Genomic DNA, 25,252 nt, shown 5'->3' on the forward strand with positions numbered 1-25,252 from the left:
CGCGAAAGAATATAGGAAAAAAAAAAAGAGAGAAAAAGAAATGCGCCAGCCGCGAATCGAACGCGGGGCCCATCGATGGCAACGATGGATTTTACCACTAAACCACTGGCGCTTTTAGTGATGATGATTCAATTACCTAAGAGTATGAGTATATGAGCTTCCTTGCTTCATAACCTTCGCAGGGCTCCCTTTCGGCGCCTTTTCCTTGGAATTCCGTTTGAAACACGGCGAGACACTCGTTGTTTCTGGGCACAACTGCAAAAAAGGTGGCCATTAAAGTGCATATGCATCATGCTAAATGCTGGAAGAACGCTTATGATATCTTCTTCCACGAAAGTACTCGAACGGTGAATGTGTTTCGGAAATGCAGTGCGAACAGTTAATATTTCTGCATCAAGAGAGGTAAACGAAAAAATGGTGGTCAGTTTCTTAACATTCAACCCGGTCAACGCCTCTTGCACTTTTGTACTGTGAAATATATTTGTCGATTCAAGAAAAACATGACAAGACAGAACCCCCCTCCCCCTCCCCCTCGACTGAACTTTGCCAGCATCCCAGCGGAACACCTTCTCGCTGTAGCCGCTTCCAGATATCGACCCCACGGGCAGTTCACCGGCATATCTTGCACACAACAATCGTTCAACTCCTTCGGCCATTTCTCACTCGCCAGCTCTCTCGGACTACTAGACAGCATCCATACCCTGTAGGTATTCAGGAATCGAGTCCACTGATTGCGGTCAGGGGGCTGTCGTGCGTTTTTGATTGCTGGTTTAGCGTTCGGTTAGCACATAAAGAGGTGATTCCATCTCTATAAGAGGTGACATACCATGTAGTAGTCGGCAATGACGAGCTATCGGTGAAACTGCAGCCCTTGGAGCAAGCGTAACTGTCAACACAGCGTCTGCCAATCTACCAAAGACCATATTACGAAGTGATGCCGGTTATGGCCCTAGGGCCCTTGGGCGAGCTGTGTGGCCGGGTATCATGGCGCTGTTTCATACCTAAACTTTGGCGTTCCATTCCTGCATGTTTGCTGCGTCTTTTCTCATTGCCGCCGTTGTAACATAACTTTCGAAGGAGCACGATCTCCAAGATCAGGGCTTTGGCTACCTGATGCAATCTCCATCCGCCATGCCGTCGATGTTTGTGAGAACCTGAAGGGACGGTGACATCCGCCGAGGCTTGTCTCCTGGTGCACGAAGCATGCCCTGAGCGGAAACTGTTAGTGTGTTCATGCCCCGGAACGTTCGCCACGGCAGTAAGGTAGCACCTGCAGACCCTAGATACAGGGGATCCGATTGGGCCAATGCCCCTGGCGGTCGCTACCGGATGGCTGGCACTGCCAAGGGCGGTTACTCACTGAAGCCAACCGGGTGCCGCGCCTCTGTTATCCGCTGACGGCAACGCTGCGATGTATCCTCGCGTTTCTTCTCCCTGCCATGTTTGCTCGTTTCCATTTCGGCTGTTTGTTCTTTGTTGCATCGTCATCCTGCTTCGGAAATACTCAATGTTGCTCATGAGCGACGATGATCATGATCTTTTGAAAGCTGGAAATGTTTTTCTTTACGGTTTCCCGTCTTCGAGTGAAGACCTGGACACTCGTCCTTCACAACACAGGTGCCTTGGTTGGGAGCTACAAATTGAACTACTTCCGTTGGTATCCCAACAGCTCTCGGCTTGAATTAAGCGCGGCTAATCTAGTCTCCAAGTTGACAAGCGCTCCTCCTCTTGTGAGTGGCCCGCTCTCCGTCGGCGCGATATCCGAATGCAAGTCATTCATTGCAAGCAGAAGCCTGTCAGAGTAGCGCGAGACTTGTAAGCACTGCGAAAGCCGACAGTCCAATAGACGCGTTGGGCACGGCATTTGGCCATGAGTCGGGCAGTTCTCTTTGCTTGGCAGGCTGCCTTCTGTCTCTCCATCATCCTCAGTCTCTACTGGTATCTCGGCCATGACCAGCTATCCAACGTGCACACGCCACCATCATCCTTTTCTGGCCTCGGCACCGGGCACGACCACGACAGCAACCAGAGGCATTGGTGGGTTTCAGGCACTCCTGGCAAGGTCCTACCGACACATACCGCTGTCTCAGTCAGCCAAGCACCTTCAGCAACCCCGACCACAGCCGCCATCACGCCAGCCTCTAACAAGACCACTGGCAATGGTAAGCAGATACTTACCCGGCCTATGACAGGCTTTTTGACCATGATGATTGGTTCCTGCTTGTCAGTCGTACATATGCAAGTGTTAACACGGTCCATGCAAACCAGATGTCCTCCCACCGTCGAATCGTACCGCTTACGTCCATGCGATAATCCACCCCGATGACAAGACACTCCCACGCCTCAAATGCCCTTCCTTTAACTCTTCCCGCTACGAATATCTCAAAGCCCAAGATGACGAAGGCGACACCAACACCTCGACAATCCAGTACTTCTTCGCCCTCGACATTCGCGAGCGTCTCCCACTTCTACCTCGTCTTTTGGGGAGCATAGTCGAAGCTATCCGTTTTCTCGGACCCGAACATTGTGCCCTATCTATAATCGAAGGTAATTCGTACGATGGAACTGGGCAAGTCCTCGAGGCACTCCGCTCGGACCTGGACGCCCTCCACATAAGATACTACTTCAACTCGAGCGTCGTGAACCCGAAGGAGGGCCATCGCATCGACAAGCTCGCCAAACTGCGAAACCTAGCACTAGAACCTATGCTCAACCCCAACAATGCGCACCTGTATAATAACGATGCAAACACGACCGTGGTCTTTCTCAACGATGTCGCCATCTGCCCGGATGATATACTCGAGCTGGTTCATCAGCGTCACTTTCTCGGCGCGGACATGACGTGTGCGATGGATTGGACATACGCCGGGCGGGATCCCACCTTTTACGATGTCTGGGTTGCACGGACACTTGCCGGAGGGGACTCATTCTTTGAGATTCCATCGGATGGCAACTGGAACTCTGCCTGGAACCTCTTTTGGGACGAGCCGACGGCGCGACAGCGTTTCTCCGCCAAGCAACCATTCCAAGTGTTCTCGTGTTGGAATGGGGCCACGGCTTTCACGGCAAAGCCCTTCCTTGAGAACAAGATTAGGTTTCGGGGACCAAGAAAGGATGAATGCATGCAGGGAGAACCGCAACTTCTATGCAAAGACCTATGGTGGCATGGCTATGCCAAGATCGCTGTTGTACCGACTGTCAATCTAGAGTACTCGGACGAGAAGGGAAAGCAGATTAAGGAGGCCAAGGGTTTCACGAGCCATTTGGTCGGCGCAGAGGGTCACAAGGACGAAGCCATTCAGTGGCAGGCAAGCCCGCCCGAAAAGGTCAAGTGCATGCCTGACTACGCCCATCAGTTCTTTGAGGAGTGGAACAAGACGCAGCCTGGGGAATGAGCCAGATATGTGTCGAGAATGACACTACAGCAGTCCGCACAGCTCAAGCATGCCATTCGGAGCATGGTCCTCCCCGGGAATGGAATGGACAGCATTCTGACAGTACTGGAATGTCTCCTGATGCTAATTCTGAACATTCACCACAGCGAAGAATGCCCGAAAACAGATAACGGAACTGGAATGCATCTGTCCATGACTAACAGTAAAGCAATGTCTCAGAATCAACTCAATCTCTATCCAGGTATGGGCTCATTAAACAACAATGGGCATCACGGTGAGATGGATGTCCCTACACGACCGGCTGGAACGCGAGTCTTGTCATGGTTCTTGTTGCTCAGGAGTTGTATCACCGATTACACTCCGGAATATGAGTATAAGTATAGATGGACAGACTTCTTCGAGTTCACCGTCTTTTTTGAGCTTCGCGGGTCTTGGTTGAACTGGTTGATCCTACCAGTGCTCAAACCCAACTGTCTCCTTCAACAATCGCCTCGACGCCCACATATCGCCATGAAGTACAGCGCAGCTCTCACTCTCGGGGGTGCTCTCGCCTCCGTCCAGGCCCAGTGGCTCGATACCGAATCTGTCAGCTGGCCTGAGCTTGAAGCTCTCGGCGGCGGCAACCGCCCGTGGGGTGGCATCGATATTGGCGATACCAGCATCATGCCCCTCGAGTACATCCTTGGGGAGCTCAATGCCATCACCGGAGACTATCCCTACAACTACTATTACCCCTATGCCTACTACCCTCCTCCGCTCACCATTCCCCGTCCCATTCCTGGCTACCCGGTCAACACCGTCGGTTACCTGCTGCCCACCACAACCATTCAATTCAACCAGCTCAACCGCCAGGCCGATTGCTCTGTGCCAGGCGGGCGCATCGAGTATCTCACCGACCCTACCAATTCAGAAACACCAATTGTAACCGACACCAGAACCCAAGTCACTTTCAGCTTCCCGCTCGACGTCCTCGACAAGAACTGCCAGTTCATCTTCTTCCTCGGCAACACCAGCACGATTAACGGCTCGGGCAGATTCCTTCTGCTGCAGAACGAAACCCCGACCACATCATGCCCTACCGAGGACCCCCCGACCATCCCGGAGACCGACCAGGCTGTGATTGCCGGCTACCAAGCCAAACTCGCGGATCTTGCCGTGGTTGATGATTCTAGAGGCAATGCGTATCTGGTGGGGCCCAATACTAAATGCCCGATCCCCGGAACTATCCTGACGCTGGAACTTCGCGGATTGGATGACTCGGCAGATGCGAATGAGCCTACCACTGACACTATTGCGTGGAACGGCATCTTTTCCGGTCCGGCAATCAAGTACACGACCCCGCCTTCTGATACGACGAACACTAACTCTCAGTAATGTCGAGCTAGGCAACACCATCTCGATTGACGACATCCCATTTAACACCACCCTTGCACTTAACACCACTCTCCAACCAGAGAGATCTTGGTTCCTCTTTGAGAAAACCTATCTTGTTCTCACTTCTGTCTTGTTCGCTTGGCGAGGCCCTGCTGTGGTTTAAGCATGTACTTTGTATCCTACTGAGGATATCGGCGATGGTCATCTTGGTTTGGTTGTCCTTGTAATGTCGAAGCACGTTTGTGGGTGGTGGTCAGTGACAGGTTTGGTAGTAATTCCAGATAGGTAACAATGCGAGTTGGGCTTATCAACGTACTCGGATACCATGAAACATTACCAGATTTGATTCACAGGGAGGCATAGAATCACATGGGGCTTGATATGGCCGGGTGGCCCAATCAGTCAGCAGGATGACCAAGGTGGCAGACATTGAGAACGAGTGAAAATACGGAAGGTATTCATGCTAATTTCAACTTCACATGCTCTTCACCACCCTATGCAAAACCATACTGAACCCAATACTGTAAACGTATTATGCAGACTTCGTTCTCCTTTCCAACCCGAAGACCCCTCCGACGCTCCAGAACCACACAATCAACTTCTACAACGACATATAGTTCATATGGGCTGTAATCACAGCAACCTCCAAGTCCCCGTTCGCCTCGTTCACAAGCAAGTCTACAAACTCCATTGCGTAAAATGGATCAACACGCCCCTGAGTCAAAGTCCCGTTCATTCTCGCCGTTATTGCCTCATTCCATACCTCGTGCCTCTGCTCCTTCAGCACCGCGAGATCCACCCCGGCAGCCACCATCTCGCACGCCAACACGGGATTCCTCACAATCACCTCCCTCAGCTTCTCAGCCAAATACCTCCTATCCTCCGCATCTAGCAGCGGTTGTGGCGGATCCTTCTTGTAGGGCCGTATCAAACTGAACAACAATGCACCAACGAATTGGTACGTGCAGTATCGATATTGCTCGCGCAGATCATGGTCAAATTGATTGACACTTTCGTGCAATTCCGAGCGAAGAATCGCCAGGTCCAACACCGTGCGTCCATCCGAGTTTGGAGTGCGGATTCTCGCGCCCGCCATGGCCAAAACGACACATTTCAAAATGGCTGTCCACTGATGCAGTTGCGTGGGCGTGTCGATTCGCGGTGGGGGCACGTCGGCTTCCCCGACCACGCTCGCGTCTGGTCCAATGGCGTAAATCCGGCCCGACTCGGCGTCGTAGTCCGGATGAAACTTTAGTAACATTAGCGTTGGCCAACGCGGGATGGAAAGGATGGCTTCGTGCATTGCTGTGATCCATCGCCCGTGGGTGTACCCTGAGAGGGCGTTCGGGTCCGCGCCGTGATTGAGAAAGAAGGAGACAGCAGTAGCGGGATTACTACCGTCGCCTGCGGCGATGGTTAACGGGTGCAGGACTTGGATTTCGCCCTCGTCGTCGATGTTGATGGATTCGACACAGCCGCAGTCAATGAGAGTAGAGGCACGTTCGGGTAGTGAAAGGCCCATGATGGTGTCTAACAAGGCGACGCGCTGCGCTTCCCAGGTGGGTCGGGTCACGGGTCCCAGCTGTCCCGGGAAGGGCGCAGGTGTGGAATTGGGGAAGAAAGTCTCGTACGAGTACGCGAGCACTTGCAAGGGGTAGCAAAGCCTGTTGGTGTGCAGGCACAAAAAGCGGGATTGGTGTTTGGCTCCCCACTTGAGGAGGAGGTGCTTTGCAGCGGAAAGGCAGCCGAAGTTGAGGGCCGTGGTGAAGGGAGTTTGGGAGTGGTCGGCGCGCATTTCGAGGTTCGCGCCAGCTGATAAGAGGAGTTTGATACAGGGGAGATCGTCCTCCTCGTCGTCGTCGTCCCCCTTGTCGTCGTCGAGGAAGGAGGAGGAGGAGTAGCGGAGGGCGGCATAGTGGAGCGGTGTGCGGCCTTCGTGGTCGCGGGCGTTGATGTCTACTTCCTCTTTGCGTGGAAAATCGGGGGAGAGGACGTAAGAGAGGACATCGTCTCGGCCTTTCAGTGCTGCGGTATGGAGGATCGTGATCTTTGCCTGCTGGGATGGGTCCGCTGAGACGGTGAGGGACGCGCCTGCCTTTACCAAATCCTTCACGATTTGTAGCGAGGGCTCGCGGTCTGGCGGTGTGATGCGTGGGCCGTAGTTGTGCACGTTGTCTTTTCCCTGGCAAATGGCCAAGTGCAAAGCGGTCCAGTGCCCTGTATCATCCGACACGCCGTAATCAGCTAGGGCATGAGGGTCAACGGGTTGGAAGGGGCATTTGCAGAGGTTGAAGACAGGGTCGTCAATGTGGGGGAGAACTTCAGGAATGGAGAGCAATTGGGAGACAACTTTGGGGTGCGAGAACATGGAGGCTACGCCGAGGGGGCGGCACTGGACTGGCTCAGCGGGAGACCGTCCTATCGGCAAGTGGGGAGAGATGGACGTTGTGGTGAAAGAGATGGGAGGCTCGGATGAGTCGCAGAGTCGAAGGATGGTGAGGAGGTCTCCGACACGGAGGGCGTCCGCGAGGGCTTGGAAGGTGTCCTTGCGAGATTGTTCATCCTCATCCATCGGGTGGTATGATTGAGGTTGAAATTGATGATAGAATAACTTGGAAGAAGACAGGCTGTAATCCAATGATACTGTTGAGTATTTCCAAAATGAGGCTAAAATCAGTCGACCAAGACGCATTGTGTGCTGTGATGTAAAGAGAAAAGTAAAGTCACTAGGTCTGAGGTCTGGATTTAGATACTTGAGACCCTTGGTGCTCAACGGACCTTCCATTAATCTACGTAGTCATGGTCTCGGTTGATGTAAGTGTCTTCCTTCCTTTACTGCTTACTTCCTTTCCTATGCTGCTGGGCTCCTCCTCGTGGTGACCGCTTCCTTCTTTGCCTGACTTGTTTGTTGGCTCAAAACCTCTGGTCAACTTATCCAGGCGTTTCAACGATAAGTCTATCGCCTTTGTGCTAGATGCAATGTGCCCCAATCACATGGCATAAGATTGCACATGTAACGGGACTACCGATCTCACAGCCTGTGGCTCTACTGTGTGGGATTATCTTGTTGAAATAGACGTAGCAACCGATGTCATCGCTCAACACTAGGAAAGACTGTGGCACACAAGGGGTTGAGGCTCCTATGTGTTCGGTAAACTTGACTTGAAGAGATGATTTATATGTACCTATGTATAGCCATTCGACGCATGCTTTCCCATGACCTTTTCCATGGTTTTGGTCTTTTCGTGGATCCATACTCGTATCATCATCTTTCGCGCTTCATCTTCCCATCTTCTTCCACCATATGATTGTCTATCTTACCAGTCTACCACCCTCCCAGCCTGAACATCATTCACGAACCACCAATCCATTAACCTAAGAGAACCATCCCGAATAGGAATAAGGGTTAGAAACCCCCGACTTGTCCGTGGGAGTGTTGTAAGAAGTGGAGCTACTGCTTGTCGTGCTCGTCCCGGAACTATCTGCCCCTGTGGATGTCGTACCCGAGGACGTTGTGCTAGTGCTGCTGGATGTTGTCGAGCCACTAGCGCTGGTATAAGTGGGGGTGTTGGTAGAAGACGTTGAGGACCCTGTCCCTCCGTAAAGACTGGTGTTGGTGGTTGTGGAAGACATTGTCTCGGTTCTTAATGAAGAGACTGAAACGCGGGAAGTAGGCGGCCGGGAGTTGTCAAGGTTATCGAGTACGTTGTTGGTGTGTTCACAGTGGAAGATGGCAGTGCCCTGTGTCGGGAGTTCGAGCAGGATGGGTTATCCAGGGATATATATCTCTTTGGGAACAAGTAACATCGTATGGTAGAACACAAGAAGTGACTGGAGGCCACTGACCAATAAAGGCTGACACGACATCATAACTTTGATTTCCAAACGGGACTGTCCTTGCGGTTGTCGATTGAACAAATCATGGCTCGTTCTATGATAAGTCTTGAGATCCTGAGGAGCAGTGGTCAGAGAATCCGTTTGCGATGGTGTTGTTGGGTTCTCAATCCTCCGTCAGGAATGAAGCCGCAGACACATCCCGGACTGCCATCCCGCTGATGGTTGCGCATTTCTCGACAAGACGTAAGGTCTCGAGTGTTCGATGATGGTATCAATGAAGTAAGAACTTGTCGTGAACAAGCGAATGGCGCTCTGCTGCAATGATGTGTCTCCCTGTCCCGGTAGCCTGTCGACTTTTACTCAAAATCGAGGGTGAAGTTGGTCCATTTGTAATGAAGAGGGTCGGGTGGGTGACAACTGAAGTGACACCCGAAAGAAGGCGGTAGGGCGGGTGGGCATCGATGTGGTCTGAGCGCTGAGATAACTGTAGGCCTCTGTTCGCCTGCCCCTGATTGCTCTTTTCTGCCGTGGGCTCCTCCTCTCCTTCTTCCCTTTCTTTCCTGAACAACACTCGTTGTCATCATACAATCATTCACTTCGTCCGCTTAACCACAGAATACTTATACAATGGAAAATCCAGCAAGACATTCCGCTTGTCGGCGCGATAATGATCCCTACAGTCGAACAGCCAAGGCAGTTATCGCACTATCTTGTTGCTTGCCAAGCTTGCTGCCGTCAGGATAGACAAGCGTCTAAGCCATCAAATCGACCAAGTCAAACCATGTTGGGCAATCTGTTCAATCAACATGTCAATTGTCCCGAAGGCACTTGCAAATGGCTGTTGTCAGCCACCACCAGCCTCAGACCGACCATCACCAATCCAGCGAAATGAACGGGCCGGTGAACGGCCAATCACAGAGGTAACCGGCCCGAAGCACTACGGCCTACCCCCGCGAACTTATCAGCTCCGATGTTCCGATACGACATTGGAGAGGAGACGGTGGCTGACTCTCCAAACCATTCATAGGAAGCGAACCCCGCCCCCAGTCTGTCCCGCGTTTCTCTCTGCTCGACGATCGAATACTGCCCGCTGCGCCGTTGTTCGGATCACGATTGTCTACTTGCTCAAGTCAACGACGGTAACTACAACCTCAGACGCACGGCAAAAGCCGAGGCCAGCATTGTACGCAAATCCAAGCACACGAGAACCACAATGAGATTGATCAACACCGAGACACTGGAGCTCCATGAGTTCTTCGAGTCGCAGGCTCCGACCTACGCGATACTTTCGCACACATGGGACAAAGACGAGATTACCTTGCAGGAGATGCTTTCCATGTCTCCGTCCACCATGGTAAAGGCTGGATACAAGAAGATCCAGGATACCTGCAAAATGGCACAATCGAGGGGTCAACAATGGGTCTGGATTGACACCTGTTGCATCGACAAGTCAAGCAGCGCCGAACTCACCGAGAGCATCAACTCCATGTACCGCTGGTACCAAAATGCCCACGAATGCTACGCTTATCTTGTCGATTTTGCCCCCGGATCGCTGCCGCAAGATGAACTTGAGAAATGCCGCTGGTTCACACGAGGGTTCACTTTGCAGGAACTCATTGCGCCCAAGACTGTGGTATTCTTCGACAGAGACTGGAACGTGGTTGGCGAGAAAGGGGACAAGAACATTCTCGAAATTATCGCCCGTTTCACGGGTATTTCAGAAGATCTTCTGTCTGGTTTTCGGCCAGTGGATGACTATGCAATTGCCGAGCGGATGCTCTGGGCTTCGTCTCGCGAAACGACCCGCCCTGAAGACAAAGCTTACTGTCTTCTCGGCATATTCGAAGTCAATATGCCCCTCATATACGGAGAAGGTGACAATGCGTTCCGCAGACTCCAAGAGGAGATCATCAAGCGTAGTAACGATCTATCAATCTTCGCCTGGGGCACACCTCTCAACTGGGAACCTACCAAGAAGGGAAGCTTGACGGAGCGTCGATATTTGGGCCTTTTTGCCAGATCACCAGCAGACTTTGGGGCAACATGGGAGTGCATGGAACAGACAAAGGGAGAAAAGTTTATCTGGGAATATAAGTTTGCACCGGGATCTCAGGTCATCCCGGAGTTCACTTTGACTAACAGGGGATTGAATATTCGCGCAAACATGCAGGTATTCCAAATTCTTGACTCAGCGGACCGACGGGAACCGAAACCAGCTTTTTACACTATATTTTTGGGCCTAGCGAGCATAGGAGGCTTTGCCATTTTGCTCGAGAAAGTCAGCCCAGAACTCTACATTCGGCTAGGCATAAGAATCAAGAAGAACGACAGTTACCTTGCAGAGTCCGGGCCCAGCATTAGGAACACCATTCTTATGGACCACAAGAGCCTCTTGGGAGTAAAAGATATATTTGAGGGAACAGTATCAATAAGAGCTTCGTTGGGCCTACGACTTAGCGTTATTCATCCACTTCCTAATACACACTGGGATTTCTCCAAGTCGCTGTTCTTCCCCCCAGAAACAAATCAATACCAGCAACAATCCTATGAAGTCGCCTGTGCTCTGGTTAGTCTAAGTCACTTGAGGCCCGAGTTTGGGGTGTGGGACTTGCGGTTATTCGTGATCATCAATTTCCCACGCAGGTTGGAACCCGGAATTCCTCAAGCATTTATTCTAGGCGAGGATGACCTGCCAGAAATTGGCAGGTTGACTCAGCAGAACCACATCCCTCGCCATGTCCTCTTTCCTGGCCGCGGCCAACAATCATTCCACCTTCTCAATAAAGGGCCCGAATACGGTCGCCAAAAGGTGATCATGCTTAAGACCGCAAAGAAAATGACCATCGGTATTGAAGCAGCTTTCACCGACCCCCTTGCTGAGTTTGACTGCGCTTTAAGTCGGATTAGGCCCGTGGAGCAATATACTGCAATGCTTCACGCTACAGTCGAAGATGATGTCGATGAGAAGGTTCATAGCAATTCTATGGTCCCCCGCTCACTTCAAGGAACCTGGAAAAGTTGATGGGTGTACCTTGAAGCTCTGATTAGTGGGCACTTTGGGACAGATGGTCGTTGCTCCAGGAAGCGTTGGTGTTCATAGTCAAGAAACAAAGCAATCTAATAGCTCGAACCGCCTCCAGCACGCATTCCGTCCACTTTTGAATAGCCCCCAATCCACAAGGAGACACACTTGTTTTCGCAAACTTGCTGAACCTACCCATGTTGTGCCACATGTCTACTGGTTGATACTGCAACAGACGTCGATAAACGGGATTGTTGCCTAACCCGACTACGATTCGATGATGGTTTCGTACATACTACACGACTGGTATTAACAGAGCAATCCTCATTCCGAAGCCAGCGACACACCCCGGCAAAGATCCTGCGTCGCTTGCTCAATGCTTTATCAGCACTCCAAACGGTTGAAAACCCTGCGGGTGAGTTTTCGTTGTTCGCCGCGTGATATATCCCTGACCCTGTCGGTTGGTTGGGGCGTGTGTTTGGCTGCAGCTTGTTTGATCCAAGGGAGATAATCGGTAACCACAGAACAATGGTGTTACGAGGACCAAAGATCGGAGCGGGGGAAGGACGGTTTAAGCTTTTTCCTGCCTTACTCAGGAACGAACCTCGGAATTGGCGGAAGTGAGCGCGTCCCGTAATCCTTTGACATTGTGACAGTTGATGATATCTTGAAGCATGAGGCGCTCTAGGTGATCACATCAGCTAGAGGCATTGATGATCTGTCTTAGCGGACGAGGCAGCACGATTCGTTTGATTCCCGTACTGGTAGCATACTCGTTGCTGATACAGAGTGGGCGTGCGAGCTGGGTGAAGAACGAGTTTGAGCGACGGTTACCAAAGAGGTATGGAATTGCGAGGGTGACCGGTCATTATGTTGGGGAATGGAGCATGGATGTACTGTTCGCGACTACGACGTGGAAGTATGTGTGATGGCCGTGGGTAGTACGGGCTTTACATGTGGCTGTTGGTCTCTTGCGGCATACCGGCATCGGCAGCCCATTGGGCCGGGATATAAGATAGCAATAAGAGGTACCTGTCTATAAAGAGTGGGGGATGATGAGTTGGAGTCGCAATGTCTTCGAATTTTGAAAGAGGTTAGCTCGAAGACATTTATCCTGGGGCTTCGGAGGATTTTCATCATGAACAGAGAGTCATTCATTGAGAAGATGAGAGGCTTGACAAGGTCAACGAAGAACATGCGGGATTGAGATTGATTACCATGGATCGGCCATGAACAAGATATTACTATTGACCCCTCAAAACTATCATACCAAGCAAGGGAACATAAAATCATGCAGGGGCTCTGCCATCTCTGTCATCGTCCTGTGTATCTCGCTTGCCCAATAGGTTCATCGCGGAACCAGTAGATCCCAGCTGTCTTGATTTGGAGTGCTCGCAAAGCAGATTGTTCCTAGAGTAGATATAGTCTCCACGCGATTCATCCTCTCGGAGACACCGAAGGCAAAGGCTTGTCTCTCTCTCCATCCACTCCGGAAGCCTGGAGAAGATGGTAGAGCCACTCCAATCGAAACGTGTGCAGAAGTTCGGGTTCCAGATCTTTTCGTTGTGTACCTGTTCAATATCGTTGCACCAGGACTTCTGGAGAACCTTTTGTTCTTCGGCAAGCGGGATCAACTCGTCTATGATAGACAGGATCGAACAAATGGGTTCTTGACTTGTAGAATGTTGTGTGAGACGCTCCCAAATTGGTCGAAAGCGACTCTGAAGAGACTTCTTCCATTCGCAGTTGCAGTCCCTGGTACTATCGCAAGCCATACGACCTCTATCAAAACCAGCTTCACGGCATACTGAATCGAGAAAACGTATTCGAAGATTGGACGATCGCTCTGCTAGCAGGACTGCAGGCCGCTCACAATTAGAACTTTATTCCAAACTTTTGTAATCTATCCCTGAAGAGTAAAGTTTGTGGAGAAATGCTTACAGAATATTTGTGGAGGCAATCTTTCCCTGAAGGGCTCGTCGGAAAGAAGTTTGGCGTAAGGGCCCGGATAGGTGATCATGACTATCCAGCTATATTGCGCAAAAAATTTCTCCTCTTCGAGAGTCCAGGCTGCGGCCATACGGTATATGGACTCCTCTGTGATACACCCCATGGACTGTCGGAACCATATGTCGGTGATAAGCTTCATCGGTGCCTTCAAGTCGTACTTGTCAATGAGAATGGCAACATGGAGCATTCTTTGTCCACCTTGTTCCTCAAGCCAATGGGGATTCATCAGGTTGTTGCGGAAATGTAATGCTAGACAAACAACCTCCATGGCTTTAGGTTCATCTTCCGGAAGTTGAATCTCCTTCGGGTTTTCGGCCGAAATCCCCTGACTTTCGACCCAAGGCGGGGAAAGCATGGTCCTGAAGACCGTAGACGCCTCTCGAAGGATAGTCGACTGAACTCTGAGACGAAGCTGTGGATCCTCGGAATCAGGAGCCCCGACGACGAGAATGATATCCCCAGTGGCTGAAATCTCTCTGTTTGGGTCGCCTTTCATGTCGCTACTCTCCCTATGGTCCTCCATGGTGTGGTTTGCCTTGTCGTGCAGTGTCGCAGGTTGATCAATCCGAGTATTGAGCCTGTAGCAGGTGGCTGGCGTAGTGAATGAAGCGACTAAGACAAGATAACGCGAAGTTAAAAGTAGAAAAGAAAAAGGTTTAACAAGAGCAAGGAACTGCCCAACTTTGGAGGTAGTCGAGCAAGAAGGGCGGAAGGGCGGGGATCTGGAGGGAGATGCATGACTGCACACAGCCTGATGAAATCATGAGGTCAGTACCCATTTCACATGCAGACGTGATCGGTGGTGGAGTTTATTGCAGATAGAGTCCCGCATCATGCTGTATATGAACGTTCGACGCAAGAATGGGTACCCGATAGACAAACGCTCTTAAGATGTACTATCTACTCACTTCTTTGGTTCTACCTTTCATCTTGAATGATTAGAACGACAACAGCCCCGTTTGCAAACGTCCCGTCTTTTTTCATCCTGCCCCGCGCGCTTGACGCGTCCCGTCACGGTAGGTCCTTGACCCTCAGCTCACAATTACATACCACACTTTCGCCTCTCCCTGCACTCAACATTTCCCGTTCAACCCCTCCTCTCTCAACCCTTTGTTTGGAACACCAACCCTCGAGGACCCATAAAACAACCGGATTACTCGTTTCTCTTCATCGATGACGGAGCGCACCATTCCGGACGTGATCGGCGTCGAGCCAGACACGATAGAAGACAACATGGCAGACCAGACGACCTTCTCGCCCGACCTTGACCTTGCTTTGATCGTTGGCTCGGAGAAGACACGCCCCGAGAAGAAACTGTAACAATGGGTTGGTAATGTGGATTGTATTGAAGTAACGAAGGAGGAGAAACCCAGGAGTTCATTATGCCTGAAGGAAGGTATGAATTGGTTTACAGGTGGATGATGCCATAATCGCTGCATTGTCGCCTGCCATGTACGGTTATAGCAGACGCTGCCTGGAAATGACGAGTTAATGACTACGTTGGCATGACCAGCCCACAGACAGCTCATAATTGGGAGAGTGGGGCTGGTGACTTGATAATAACTCTTCTTTTCCCCGTGCGACATCCATTCCAGTGCTCTTCAAGCAACTCATCATCACTCGCCCACTCTGCACCGAACTCCTCAATCCCGCTTCACGACACAATGGACAGCGAGCCAGCAATCATCGAGACGGTCCCCGACCCCGACCTTGTTCTAATCGTCGGACCGAGTAAGGAGCGCATCCCCGTCGAGTTGGCCATCCTCAAAGCCACCTCACCCGTCTTCGCCTCGATGCTCTCTCCACCTTGGCTGGAAGCCCAAAGCAAGGAGATTTCCCTCCCCGAAGACGACCCAAATGCGATGCGTTTCATCACTCTCACCCTTTCGTACTACAACGAGCACGAGCTCGTGACCAAAACCCAGACGCCCCAGGAGATCTTGCAGATTGCTATTGCAGTGGACAAGTACGACCTGTGTGCGGCGCTCAAGTTTGCGCTGGACTACTTGTTGAGGGACGCGAGTAAGAGATACACGGCGGAAAACGACGAGTTCATGGAGGACGACGAGCCCGGGGAGCTCCTCGTATACCTTTGCGCCGCGGCTTACGTACTCGGCTGGTGCGAGTGGTTTAGTAGATTTGCACTGGACCTGATATGTTGCCATAGGATGTCCTTCATTACGCTCATGGATGATGTATTGATTAGTAGTATCATCCCTGATATGTTCTTTGGTGAGTTCCTTAATTCTCTTACTTGTCATGTTTCGACTGTCTCTACACTACCCACCTAATGACACTCATTTCAAATCTTGTCTATTAACTCATTTCTATGACAGTCATGCTCGCAGAGAAAGCCGCACTCTTTCAAATGAACGTCTATTGGCACATTCAATGGTGCCTCCATGCTGGGAGCTCTTACCATGTCTGTCATTGTTCCTGGAGCGCATCACTCTGCAAAAGCTATGCGCGGTTTGTTCTCGATTTTGGCAATTCCAAGGAGGATGGAATTTGCTCCGCCCTGTTATCGGGCATTGGTGATTTGCGGGTTCTGCTCCATGAAGACATCTCTTGGTTTAAAGGGGACTGCCCGCAGGATGGAAAGCCGCACCACACAATCATTCAAGAAAACTCGACGTTCAGTCACATGGTGCAAAGGGAGTCGTCACACCTCTATTTTTGTCTTCGCGACCTGAAAATCAAGGAGAATTGCTACGTAGAGCATGCACGACTAACTCTCGCTTAACCTACGAAAGCTTCCGCAAATGAGTAGGCTGTGGGGAAAGATGATTCCAGGTTGCTGGATCGAAAACACAGTGGTTTGGAGTCGACGTTGAGGGAAGTTTGGGAATGATCGTTGGAGAGGTATGTTTGGCGGGAGGCTAACCGGCTTTTCATGTACTGTCAATCGATCATATTCGATAAGTGGTCTTGTTCCTGGACAAAACAGTTGAGACCTTTGTCATTACACCTTTTGTAGACTCCTACTACGCATCCGAGCGCCTTTGTGACACCTCTTATCTTGAGTTCTACGCAATTCCTGGAAATGAATATTCAAATAGGACGCTAGCCGATGTCTTTTTGAATTGTTGTAGTCCCTATCACAGTCTTGCAACGGCCTTTTTTTTTCCCCTTGACGAGCGGTAGTGGACTGGTTTCCCTAACCTGCTAGTTGGTCTCATCTATTTTGTTTCGGACCAGCTAGTCTCATCGAGCCATCGTGCGTCAAACCAATCCATGATTACGTGCATGTACTTAGATAGATCAAGTCCAAGGCGCCACAAATCTAACTACTTGTTCATTCGACACCTTGACAGTCTCCTTCGCCACCGCTAGAACCATCTCCCACTTCAGCTCATGCGTCCGCCGAATATTATATGTCATGAAATCCGGGTAGAGGAGTGCTCTCAGCTTCGCCGGTCCACCGTTATACGCCAATTCCGTCGGGTTAAACCTCAACCCCAGCTCAGCTCCGATATCTCGAGCCGGCGGTTCTCCTGTTGAACCAGAAGCAGGACCACCACTACTACCACCACTACTACTCCCACCAGCAACACCAGCAGCTGGACTCATTCCCCCCTTCAACGCTGCCTTTTCGTCCATAAACTGCCCCTTTTCCCCCAAGGCCATCTTCTCCTTCTTCTCCTCACCCTCCAAGCCCGCATCCGCACCCGCATTCGAGCCCATCCTCCTATCCCAAACCGGCAACACCATCCCCTCCTCCCCTTCCTTCCACACCCAGCTCCACTCAACGACCTTATCCGTCTTATCCGTATACCGATCCCAAATCCTCGAATTACCCACCTTGACCTCCGTCCTCGTCTTGACCACCATCCGCAAACTAACCACACTAACCGTCGGAGTCCTCTCCAACTCCTTCACCTCGTCGCTCGTCTCATCCGCTGGCCCCAGCCGCGGCACAGCCGCCACCCGAAACGGCACAGGATCCACACTGCCCAATTGGATCACCCCAGGTGTAATCACCAACACGTCAAACGAGTACTTGGGCACTTTGGACGAGTGAAACAACTTAAGAGTTTTCTGCTTGAAGGAAAGCTCCTCGCTATCTGCAAACTCGGGGATTAACCGCTGTGTGCGCACCCCCTCGCGCTTCACCCAGCGACCTAGACGCCACTCATCCGGATGCAGAGGGGGGATAGTTGGTGGGCGGATCGTTATGGGGAGTACGGCCGTGGCGGTTTTCTTGGCCGAGGGAGAGCTGCTGAAGCGGGGAGTGTGTTGCTCGAAGAACTCGGCCTCGAGGACGTACTCGACGTAGGCCTCGATGCCGTTGTAGTAGCGCGAGCCGATTTGGGTGTAAAAGGTGAAAGGGAGAGGGTGGGAGGTGATTTGGTCGGGTGGATCAATCGGTAAGAAAGAATGTTTCTGTTTGTTGTGGGCTCCCTCGCAGATGCCTTGGGGGTTGACGGGGCCGAAGGGGAGGGAGAAGGAAAAGGGCCAGGATTCGGGTTTGCTGCCGTCTGGTGGGATGTGGATGGGTCCTCGGAAGATGGTGTTGTAGAAGGCTGGGCCGGAGCCGAGCAGCTCGAAGCGCGAGCGCACCGTGTGGTGGTGGTTGCTGTTGCCGCTGTTGGTGGTGTAGTCGACGCGCACCTTGGTGCGGCCGTAGAGCTTGACGCTCACGAGGGCCTCGGAAGAGACGACGTGGCTGTGTCGGTAGACGCGGCCCGTGATGGGCTCGCCTGGGTTGAATTCCCGGTTGGGGACGTCAAGCGCTATCGCTAGGTCCGGACTTGCTTCGGTCACGGCCTGGGGCATGGTGGAGGAAATGTAGGGGAAGTCGGTAAATCGTGAAAATCAAGACGTGAGTTTAAAGTTCGGGAACCCAACTAATTATATACCTTTCCCATTTCCCCGGAAAATGATACGCTGAAAGTGCAGGTGATGTTGCGGACAAGCAATTGGTCTCCATTGTAGCCGCCGATGTCATCTCACTCCGGCTGTACGGCCCCGTTTTGAGAGGCGCAATCCGTCCCGAGACCCCTCATTGCCCTCCTCGGACTGACAACACAGCCACATTCTGCCACCTCCAGATAACTTTATAACGCTTTGTCTGCTAAGTCTTGGCTGTTTCCTGTGGTGATGATCATCAAAAACTCATTTGATGGCGGGTAAGCGGCACAAACAAATAGGAAACTAAGTGGATGTTTACGGCGGTAGGTCGGGTGAGAAGTTTAAGGGAACATCTGTGGGCACTTCGTCTCTAACATAGAGGATTTCAGCCCAAAATTACTACTTCAACTCTGCGCAGTCGGAAGCCGAAAATCAGACGAAAATTCAAAGTTTTAGGAAGGATACCAACTTCCTTCTTTCCGACAAGGCTTTTTCATCTCATTAACGCTGCTTGTGGACAAGAGGAATCGTTGTTCTCCGAGAAGACATGAAATGAGTGTTAGTGCACGCAGAGAGGCCCCACCATCATTGGGTGCTGGGAAGACCTTGCAACACATTCAGGCGCATCAGCAACCCCCACTGAGATCTGAACCTCCTTTACAAGCAACCTCCAAGCTTCCCTTTCAGACGCAAAAAAAAATAAATGTCCTAAGAGGACCATGAAAGAAGACGTCTTTTCTGCGATCTGAAACTTCCAGAAGGTGGGCTCAAGAAAAAGCAAAAAAGATTTGGAACGACGGGAATTGAGCCCGACGTGGGGGTCGAACCCACAACCTTGAGATTACGGAGGAACTCCTTAAGAGTCTCACGCTCTACCGATTGAGCTAGCCGGGCAAGCGGCTATCAATTATTCCTTGATGATTAGGCGCTTCCTGAAAGAGCCCTATAGCCGCAAGTTCACATACTCAACATCACCAACATCTGCCCACCACGACGATAGCTCGCCATGGACACTCGCAAATGACGCAGACCCAGTAAAGGTTATTGAAACAATACCTGAAGTATTAAGGGTGAAGAAATATAAAAGTCCTGTTTTCTTCGACAGCTAAACTTTGAACTCCAAAATTTGGTAATATAGGCTAAGGATACATCCCGTTGTCAAATACCGACACCTTGCCTACAAATACAGCGACATTTGCTTCATCTTGTTTGTCGCCGCTCATCTTCTCCATTTCCCCTTGCCATTGCCGCCAGGCAGAGATGGCACAGGCTTCAAGGCCAAGATTCGCTGTGCAGCATGCTCCGATGCAATCACGATCATTGCCGACGGGTTGCCGGTGGTCATGCCAGGGAAGATGGAGGCGTCAACAACAAAGAGGTTATCGGTACCGTACACCTTGGTGTTCAGATCCACGACAGCGCTGCCTCCAGCACGGCCATCATCCTTGCCAAGCTTGGCAGTTCCCATCCAATGGTTTGACCGGCGGTTGGAGGGTGAGACGATCATCTACAGGCACCGATTTGTCAGTAAAAGGTATGGCTCAGACAGCGATGGACAGAAAAGGGGAACTCACATTGTTGATAAATGACTCGACAGTCGTGTTTGGGGGAGGCAAGACCCAGGAAATGTTGGGAATGACATTCAGCGCCGCCTGGAGGTTCTTGATGCCTTGGATGACGGTCTGCTTGTCGACATCGTTGTGGAGGTACGGGTGTTCGGCCACATTGGTGTCCAGACCCGATGAAATGGCCATCCGGCCTCTGGAAACAACACCTCTGCCGAGATATTGGCTGAGAGTCATGGCATGCTTAGAGGTGGTGTACTGATCGCTTCCCTCCACTCGAGCAGTCCATTGCAGAGTACGAACGATGTTGTCCGAGCCCTTAAGTTCATCCCACATCTGTAGAGTCACATGTTAGCCAGACTCGATTGACTGTACTGCATCTGATGTCACGTACCAAAGGACCAATATTGGGAGCAGCCTGGGCAAGGATTCCAGATCTGTTTTGAAGATAGGCGCTCTTGTCACCTTCAATGGGCGTGTTCCAAGCTTCGTAGAAGTCATAAAAGACAACGTCAGGATGGGTGATAATGAGATCAGTGTTGAGATGATCCATGAGGTTGTAGCCAACTGGAAGGTTGATCCATTGGTCCTCGGAAATGAACGTTGGGCCATCCGTCGACCCCTTGACAATTTCGAGTTGATCGGTAGGTCCGATACCGCCTATGTTGTATCTGTCAGCAAACAAGTCATCCAATGTAATTTCACACATCATCATGATAACTTACTGCGAAGGAGAAGCTTGGCCGAACCAAAAGTGCCTGCAGCAAAGATAACACGGCCAGTGTTAGGGGTCACGTTGACAATTCCGCTGAGACCACCATCCGTCAAGCATTCGAGCTCAATGCCAGTGACACGGCTTCCGTTACGAACCGCCCTTCTCACAGCTACATTCGTCCAGAGAGTGAACTGCTTGCGAGCTGCCGCCGTCACAAGGTAGGTTGCCAGAGGACCACCTCGCTCGCCCTTAGCAAACATGAAGGTGCTGTGACCAAAGGTGTGATTCTTATGGTTGTATGCATCGTTGGGGATCACCTCTTTCCAACCGCTCTTGCTCAGCCCGCTGGCTAGGACGTTGAAGCCCTCTTGCCGGTACAGCTTGCCGTTTTGCGAGGGATGCCAAGTTCCAGGAATACGACCGAACACACGGTTAGTGGCTGGCACGGTATCTCTCGACTTCCAGCCCTCGGGAAAGTTGTAATCCCAATCCTGAGGATGCGGCTATGGTTCGCGGTTAGTGAATGACTTTCCTGGTCAATAGAACTAAAGCAACTCACCTTCCACCACAGGCCGGCATTAACAGCCGTTCCTCCGCCCAGGACACATCCCGCCATTTGGTCGGTATCTGTACAGGCGATGCCGGCAGAGTCAACCCAGATCTGGTTGCAAAGACCAGGAACATCGAAGCGGGTCAAGTTCGTGGCCTGAAGCCACTCGGGCTTCATGGTACCCTTCCATCTTCCAGTGGAGGGAGGTCCTTTTTCGATCAACAACACACTTTTTCCGGCCTCGCTGAGCTTGTCCGCAATGGGAATGCCACCAGCACCGGCGCCAACGATGATGTAGTCGTACATCTTGCTTGGGGCAGGTGTGCAAACGGGAACGGGCTCCGCTGTCGAAGTTGGCTCGGCTGGTGGCTCGGATCCAGTGGGTGCTGGGTCGGATGCCCTGTTTCAGCACATGTTAGTAACCATATGTAAACAAAGCGCATAGAACAAAACATACCCAGAGCAGTCAGCAGTAGTCGTCTTTGTGGCCAAGGAGGCCCAAGCTGAGTAGGAGGTATGCGGGACTTTCTCGAGAGGCGCTCCATATTGACCGAATCCATTGTCGTGAAAGCCGGGAATGGCCTTGTCAGGGCAAGTCGGGTTCTCAAGATTTCCTTTGGCCGCGGCACGGCCCAAGACGAGAAGGCCACTGCTGGTTGATACACTTCCCTTGCTTCCTCCTTGGTTCCAGGCGAAACAGTCCTGGCAGCGATAAATCAGTTCGAACTGGGTCGAGTTCACAGTGGCAGAGATCTGGGTCAGGGTTGCATTTCCGGTATAAAGTCCTGGCACATTATACCCGGATGCGTAGCGAAACGAGGTGAAGACTTGGCCCTTGGAGGTCCAAGCCATGAGCAGCAATGACTGTGTCATTTGTCCAGATTGGCCGTGGGAGACACCGCACCATCCGGGGCTCGCCGCATCACCAACGTCACAGCGCTGCCAATCGTGTTAGCTGATGTCCACCCTAGAGCAAGGAAGTGGTGGAGGGCGCCGTACCAAGAGACCGATGTATTCGTTGGCATCTTTGGTCAGCGCATCCGGAGGCAAGACCAAGCCAAAGGCGTAAGTGGCAGCATCTCCACCCCCGGAATTAGAACCATAGTCCGGTCGCCAGGTGCTGAGGGTGATCTTGTTCACGGGATCGGTATATTGCTCGTTGATGTATTGAGCGGAGCATTGCTGTAGGTCTGATGAGGTTGACTGATGTCAGATGATGCGAAGGGCCACCGATTGGAGTACCGAAGGACAACTTACACAGTGACGCCGCCAGAGCGATCGTTCCAATGCGGGTGAAGACCTTCATCTTCCCGATCTGGCCACTCGGGAAGCTGGAGGTTTGTTGACTTTTGTTCAACCTCAACTGGGGCAGACGGAAGTAGAAATAGTACTACCGAGTACCATCCAAATCTGCGCTTGCCACTGTTCTAGACGTACGATGTGGCTGCCTGTTTGAGTTCCTTCTCTTTCCAATCAACTGAACGGAAGTGACTGGACGCAGCAAACGAGCATCTCCTTCCTTTTTCTGCCACGCTACTTCCATCCGAGTCTTGAAAAGGACTTCAGTTTGCGGAAACTGCCACAAGGTGCTGATGTTTGATGAGGAAGGAGCCATGAGGGTAAAAATTCACTCCATGCGAACTTATGGAGGAATGATCGGGGAATGAAGGATCACATGGCGCCCGATCCTGGCCTTTAGACGAACAGCGAATTTGCTCATACTTTGGATAAAACGGGTGCTAACGATCAACGGTCAGCCATTGCCAGTCTTCATTAATCCCAGACATCGTAAGCCGCAAGAAGGGTAGCGAGCCAATGGTTGGGTCAATCAGGCTATATGGAGCATCCGTCTTGTACTTGATGTTGCGGTCCGGCGGGCCATCCTCCAGGTTTCCCATCTCTACACTCGGTGCCTGCCACAACGGTCTTCGGAGCGCTTGGCGATGAAAGAAAGAAAAAAGTTACATTTTGATGTTGACATGAATGATTCTCCACACTCAAATTTGAATGTTGGTAGTTGACAAGCTTCCGTCCAACGATGTGATGCCGTGAACCGAGGCCCAGATGATGTTGGTTGTTGGAGTGTTGTTGCATCGGATGGGATGTCGCTAAACGTAGGAAGAGGTGTCCAAAGACGCAGCCTCTATAGATGCTGTGCTATCGCGTCTGCCACACAGATCAGCGTCTAAGCTGATAGTGCAGTAACTTTTTGCTCTTCAGCAGGGCATTTGTGTGCGGGGTCATGGCAACAACAATCGACTGTCCAGGCATCTCTGGGCATGGGCTCCCGTCTGGACGGTCCTCCTTGCTACTCACGTTGGTAAGCACATTCATGATCTATCTGATCTTGGATTTCTTGCACATCTTTACGACTTCGGTTCGCACTATGGAAGACCAAGACTAGCAAACGAGCTACGGCCAACGAAACAACTCCAAGGCATCAATCTATCTGGATGACGGAGAGCCGCATCAAGCAGGCAGTTCCGGGTCTCAGATGTCGGCTGTCTCTGGCTTACTGCATGCATCGATGACCAACTGAACTATTCCCATTTCCTTGCGCGGGCAAGTATTTCACAAGGTCAGCATCAGCCTCATCGTTCTCACTGGTCCAAGTTGAATATCTTGTTGATGAGCACCAATAACTCCATCATGATCATGCCTCACGTCTTTAAGGCCAACAGCACTGAGGCTTTCGGCATGTGGGCTAGGACAGAGGCTTGAGGACTCTAAGATGGATGTAAGAAGACGTCAAGACACTTCGAGAGACGGTCAATTGTGCTGGGCTTAACCATAGCGTCCGGACTTCGACGATACCGGGCCTCTAGTGTACAAGAAACTTCCCGCTGTTGTGCCGTTCTTGGGCCTTTGCCTTGATCACTACGATCAGCCTCAACCCAGTTTCAACTTCAAAGATATGGCCTGCAACAGGCCTTTGAATCCAGCAACATCTTCAGACAAGGTCCTCATGCTACCCAGGTATGTACCAACCTCTGGGCCCCGTACACTTCACCAGGTCAGACCAATCTCGACCCTCAATAGTCACGCTTCTCTTACATGCCCCAGAGATGGCGTGATACTCGAGTTATCCAGAGACAGACACAGGTTGAAGAAGGGTATTGTATCGAGACCGTACCTGATTGCCGGGCTCGTGGCACATGGTCAGTCTTTTAGCGGTAATTAGCGGTAATTGTTAGTGACTTCAAGTGGAGTCCGATTTTTGGAGGTTTCCCAACATATTGCAGTAACAGGAACACTATTGCTGCTCACCTCACTTCGTTAGTGCATCATCTTATTACAGTCCTTTTTTCCAAATTCGGCTCTCTGCAACGATCTCTTTCTCAACCATCAGCGTCCGAACCATCATATCCCGTCATAATCCTTGTTCAACACCAGGACCTGGTCCTAAATGCATATTCCCGAATGTAGTATAGAGGGCTCACAGAGCTCTCACTGGACTGATCACGGTATATTTTCCCTTCAGCACATGGCGATAAATCGGGTTGGTGTTCGGTACCATCGTCGCCATGCCCACCTCGGCATTTAAGGCTAGCAACCACACTGCACCCTGTTTCACAGCCTTCCAGTTATATCTACACCCCAACGAATGTGCTCGTAATAGGTCAGTATCTGACCTGTACATTTCAGTTTTCAATTTGCTGTGCACAGGTTAAGATTACGCGTGGCAGTAGGAGGAGCGAAAAGCCGGAGCCGTTGGTGAAGATCCCGGGCGCGTTCCAAGGCGACGGATACGGGGTACACTGCCAAGGTGAGTTCTACTAGTTAATAACATAACCTTACAGTAGGAGGACAAGGATGATAAATCATAGTAGATCTATAATAACTTCCACTGAAACATTGTTCCCGGTCCATCGATGTTCAGCTGCTCGGATCGGAATCCTGATGGATCTGGCGGTACAGGGAGGATTTAGCTAA

At 51.3% G+C, this 25,252-nt stretch overlaps 8 protein-coding genes and 2 non-coding genes across 10 annotated transcripts; 4 read left to right on the top strand and 6 right to left on the bottom strand.

Annotated features, from left to right (window-relative positions):
* Window positions 1–41: 41 nt before the first annotated feature.
* B0T23DRAFT_t216 lies at window positions 42–112 on the bottom strand. The gene has a single exon. It is a non-coding gene; the product is annotated as a tRNA-Gly (tRNA).
* A 1,369-nt stretch (window positions 113–1,481) lies between these two features.
* B0T23DRAFT_135873 (cryptococcal mannosyltransferase 1-domain-containing protein) lies at window positions 1,482–3,526 on the top strand. Its single transcript, XM_062832273.1, has 2 exons — window positions 1,482–2,162; window positions 2,269–3,526. The coding sequence occupies exons 1-2, from the start codon at window positions 1,871–1,873 to the stop codon at window positions 3,393–3,395; spliced, it is 1,419 nt and encodes a 472-aa protein (XP_062692642.1). The 5' UTR covers window positions 1,482–1,870; the 3' UTR covers window positions 3,396–3,526.
* Window positions 3,527–3,934: 408 nt separating this feature from the next.
* B0T23DRAFT_379138 (uncharacterized protein) lies at window positions 3,935–5,128 on the top strand. Its single transcript, XM_062837130.1, has one exon. The coding sequence runs from the start codon at window positions 4,059–4,061 to the stop codon at window positions 4,767–4,769; it is 711 nt and encodes a 236-aa protein (XP_062692643.1). The 5' UTR covers window positions 3,935–4,058; the 3' UTR covers window positions 4,770–5,128.
* Window positions 5,129–5,370: 242 nt separating this feature from the next.
* On the bottom strand, window positions 5,371–7,341 carry B0T23DRAFT_316983 (ankyrin repeat-containing domain protein; the record flags this gene model as incomplete). The annotated part of the gene is made up of 1 exon (XM_062834968.1): window positions 5,371–7,341. The coding sequence occupies one exon, from the start codon at window positions 7,339–7,341 to the stop codon at window positions 5,371–5,373; it is 1,971 nt and encodes a 656-aa protein (XP_062692644.1).
* Window positions 7,342–9,172: 1,831 nt separating this feature from the next.
* On the top strand, window positions 9,173–10,655 carry B0T23DRAFT_412321 (heterokaryon incompatibility protein-domain-containing protein; the record flags this gene model as incomplete). Its single annotated transcript, XM_062839482.1, has 2 exons — window positions 9,173–9,526; window positions 9,634–10,655. Coding segments are annotated over exons 1-2 (1,134 nt in total), but the record flags the coding sequence as incomplete, so codon positions are not given.
* A 2,262-nt stretch (window positions 10,656–12,917) lies between these two features.
* On the bottom strand, window positions 12,918–14,161 carry B0T23DRAFT_441661 (uncharacterized protein; the record flags this gene model as incomplete). Its single annotated transcript, XM_062840786.1, has 2 exons — window positions 12,918–13,486; window positions 13,570–14,161. 2 exons carry the CDS (start codon window positions 14,159–14,161, stop codon window positions 12,918–12,920), a joined length of 1,161 nt encoding a protein of 386 aa, XP_062692646.1.
* Window positions 14,162–15,302: 1,141 nt separating this feature from the next.
* Window positions 15,303–16,381, top strand: B0T23DRAFT_316414 (uncharacterized protein; the record flags this gene model as incomplete). Its single annotated transcript, XM_062834929.1, has 2 exons — window positions 15,303–15,899; window positions 16,136–16,381. The coding sequence occupies 2 exons, from the start codon at window positions 15,303–15,305 to the stop codon at window positions 16,379–16,381; spliced, it is 843 nt and encodes a 280-aa protein (XP_062692647.1).
* A 428-nt stretch (window positions 16,382–16,809) lies between these two features.
* Window positions 16,810–18,545, bottom strand: B0T23DRAFT_379141 (uncharacterized protein). The gene has a single exon (XM_062837131.1). It carries the CDS (start codon window positions 18,412–18,414, stop codon window positions 16,900–16,902), a length of 1,515 nt encoding a protein of 504 aa, XP_062692648.1. The 5' UTR covers window positions 18,415–18,545; the 3' UTR covers window positions 16,810–16,899.
* A 750-nt stretch (window positions 18,546–19,295) lies between these two features.
* B0T23DRAFT_t215 lies at window positions 19,296–19,383 on the bottom strand. The gene has a single exon. It is a non-coding gene; the product is annotated as a tRNA-Lys (tRNA).
* A 174-nt stretch (window positions 19,384–19,557) lies between these two features.
* B0T23DRAFT_135889 (uncharacterized protein) lies at window positions 19,558–22,888 on the bottom strand. Its single transcript, XM_062832274.1, has 8 exons — window positions 22,577–22,888; window positions 22,319–22,509; window positions 21,777–22,258; window positions 21,329–21,719; window positions 20,780–21,272; window positions 20,449–20,714; window positions 20,064–20,390; window positions 19,558–19,996 (listed from the first exon to the last, which is right to left on the bottom strand). The coding sequence occupies exons 1-8, from the start codon at window positions 22,623–22,625 to the stop codon at window positions 19,709–19,711; spliced, it is 2,487 nt and encodes an 828-aa protein (XP_062692649.1). The 5' UTR covers window positions 22,626–22,888; the 3' UTR covers window positions 19,558–19,708.
* Window positions 22,889–25,252: the final 2,364 nt, after the last annotated feature.

Source organism: Neurospora hispaniola (genome assembly GCF_033458365.1).
Source record: "Neurospora hispaniola strain FGSC 10403 chromosome Unknown B0T23scaffold_4, whole genome shotgun sequence".
In the NCBI taxonomy this organism is placed as follows: Eukaryota; Fungi; Ascomycota; class Sordariomycetes; order Sordariales; family Sordariaceae; genus Neurospora; species Neurospora hispaniola.

Bases quoted from the DNA above. Each gene is read 5' to 3' on its own strand.
- B0T23DRAFT_379141 (XM_062837131.1), bottom strand. From the start codon at position 18,414: ATGCCCCAGGCCGTGACCGAAGCAAGTCCGGACCTAGCGATAGCGCTT.
- B0T23DRAFT_379138 (XM_062837130.1), top strand. From the start codon at position 4,059: ATGCCCCTCGAGTACATCCTTGGGGAGCTCAATGCCATCACCGGAGAC.
- B0T23DRAFT_135889 (XM_062832274.1), bottom strand. From the start codon at position 22,625: ATGAAGGTCTTCACCCGCATTGGAACGATCGCTCTGGCGGCGTCACTG. The intron at 22,259-22,318 runs GTACGGCGCCCT...CACGATTGGCAG, and splicing joins ACGAATACATCGGTCTCTTG to CGCTGTGACGTTGGTGATGC. The intron at 19,997-20,063 runs GTGAGTTCCCCT...CGGTGCCTGTAG, and splicing joins TCGAGTCATTTATCAACAAT to ATGATCGTCTCACCCTCCAA.
- B0T23DRAFT_135873 (XM_062832273.1), top strand. From the start codon at position 1,871: ATGAGTCGGGCAGTTCTCTTTGCTTGGCAGGCTGCCTTCTGTCTCTCC. The intron at 2,163-2,268 runs GTAAGCAGATAC...CATGCAAACCAG, and splicing joins TAACAAGACCACTGGCAATG to ATGTCCTCCCACCGTCGAAT.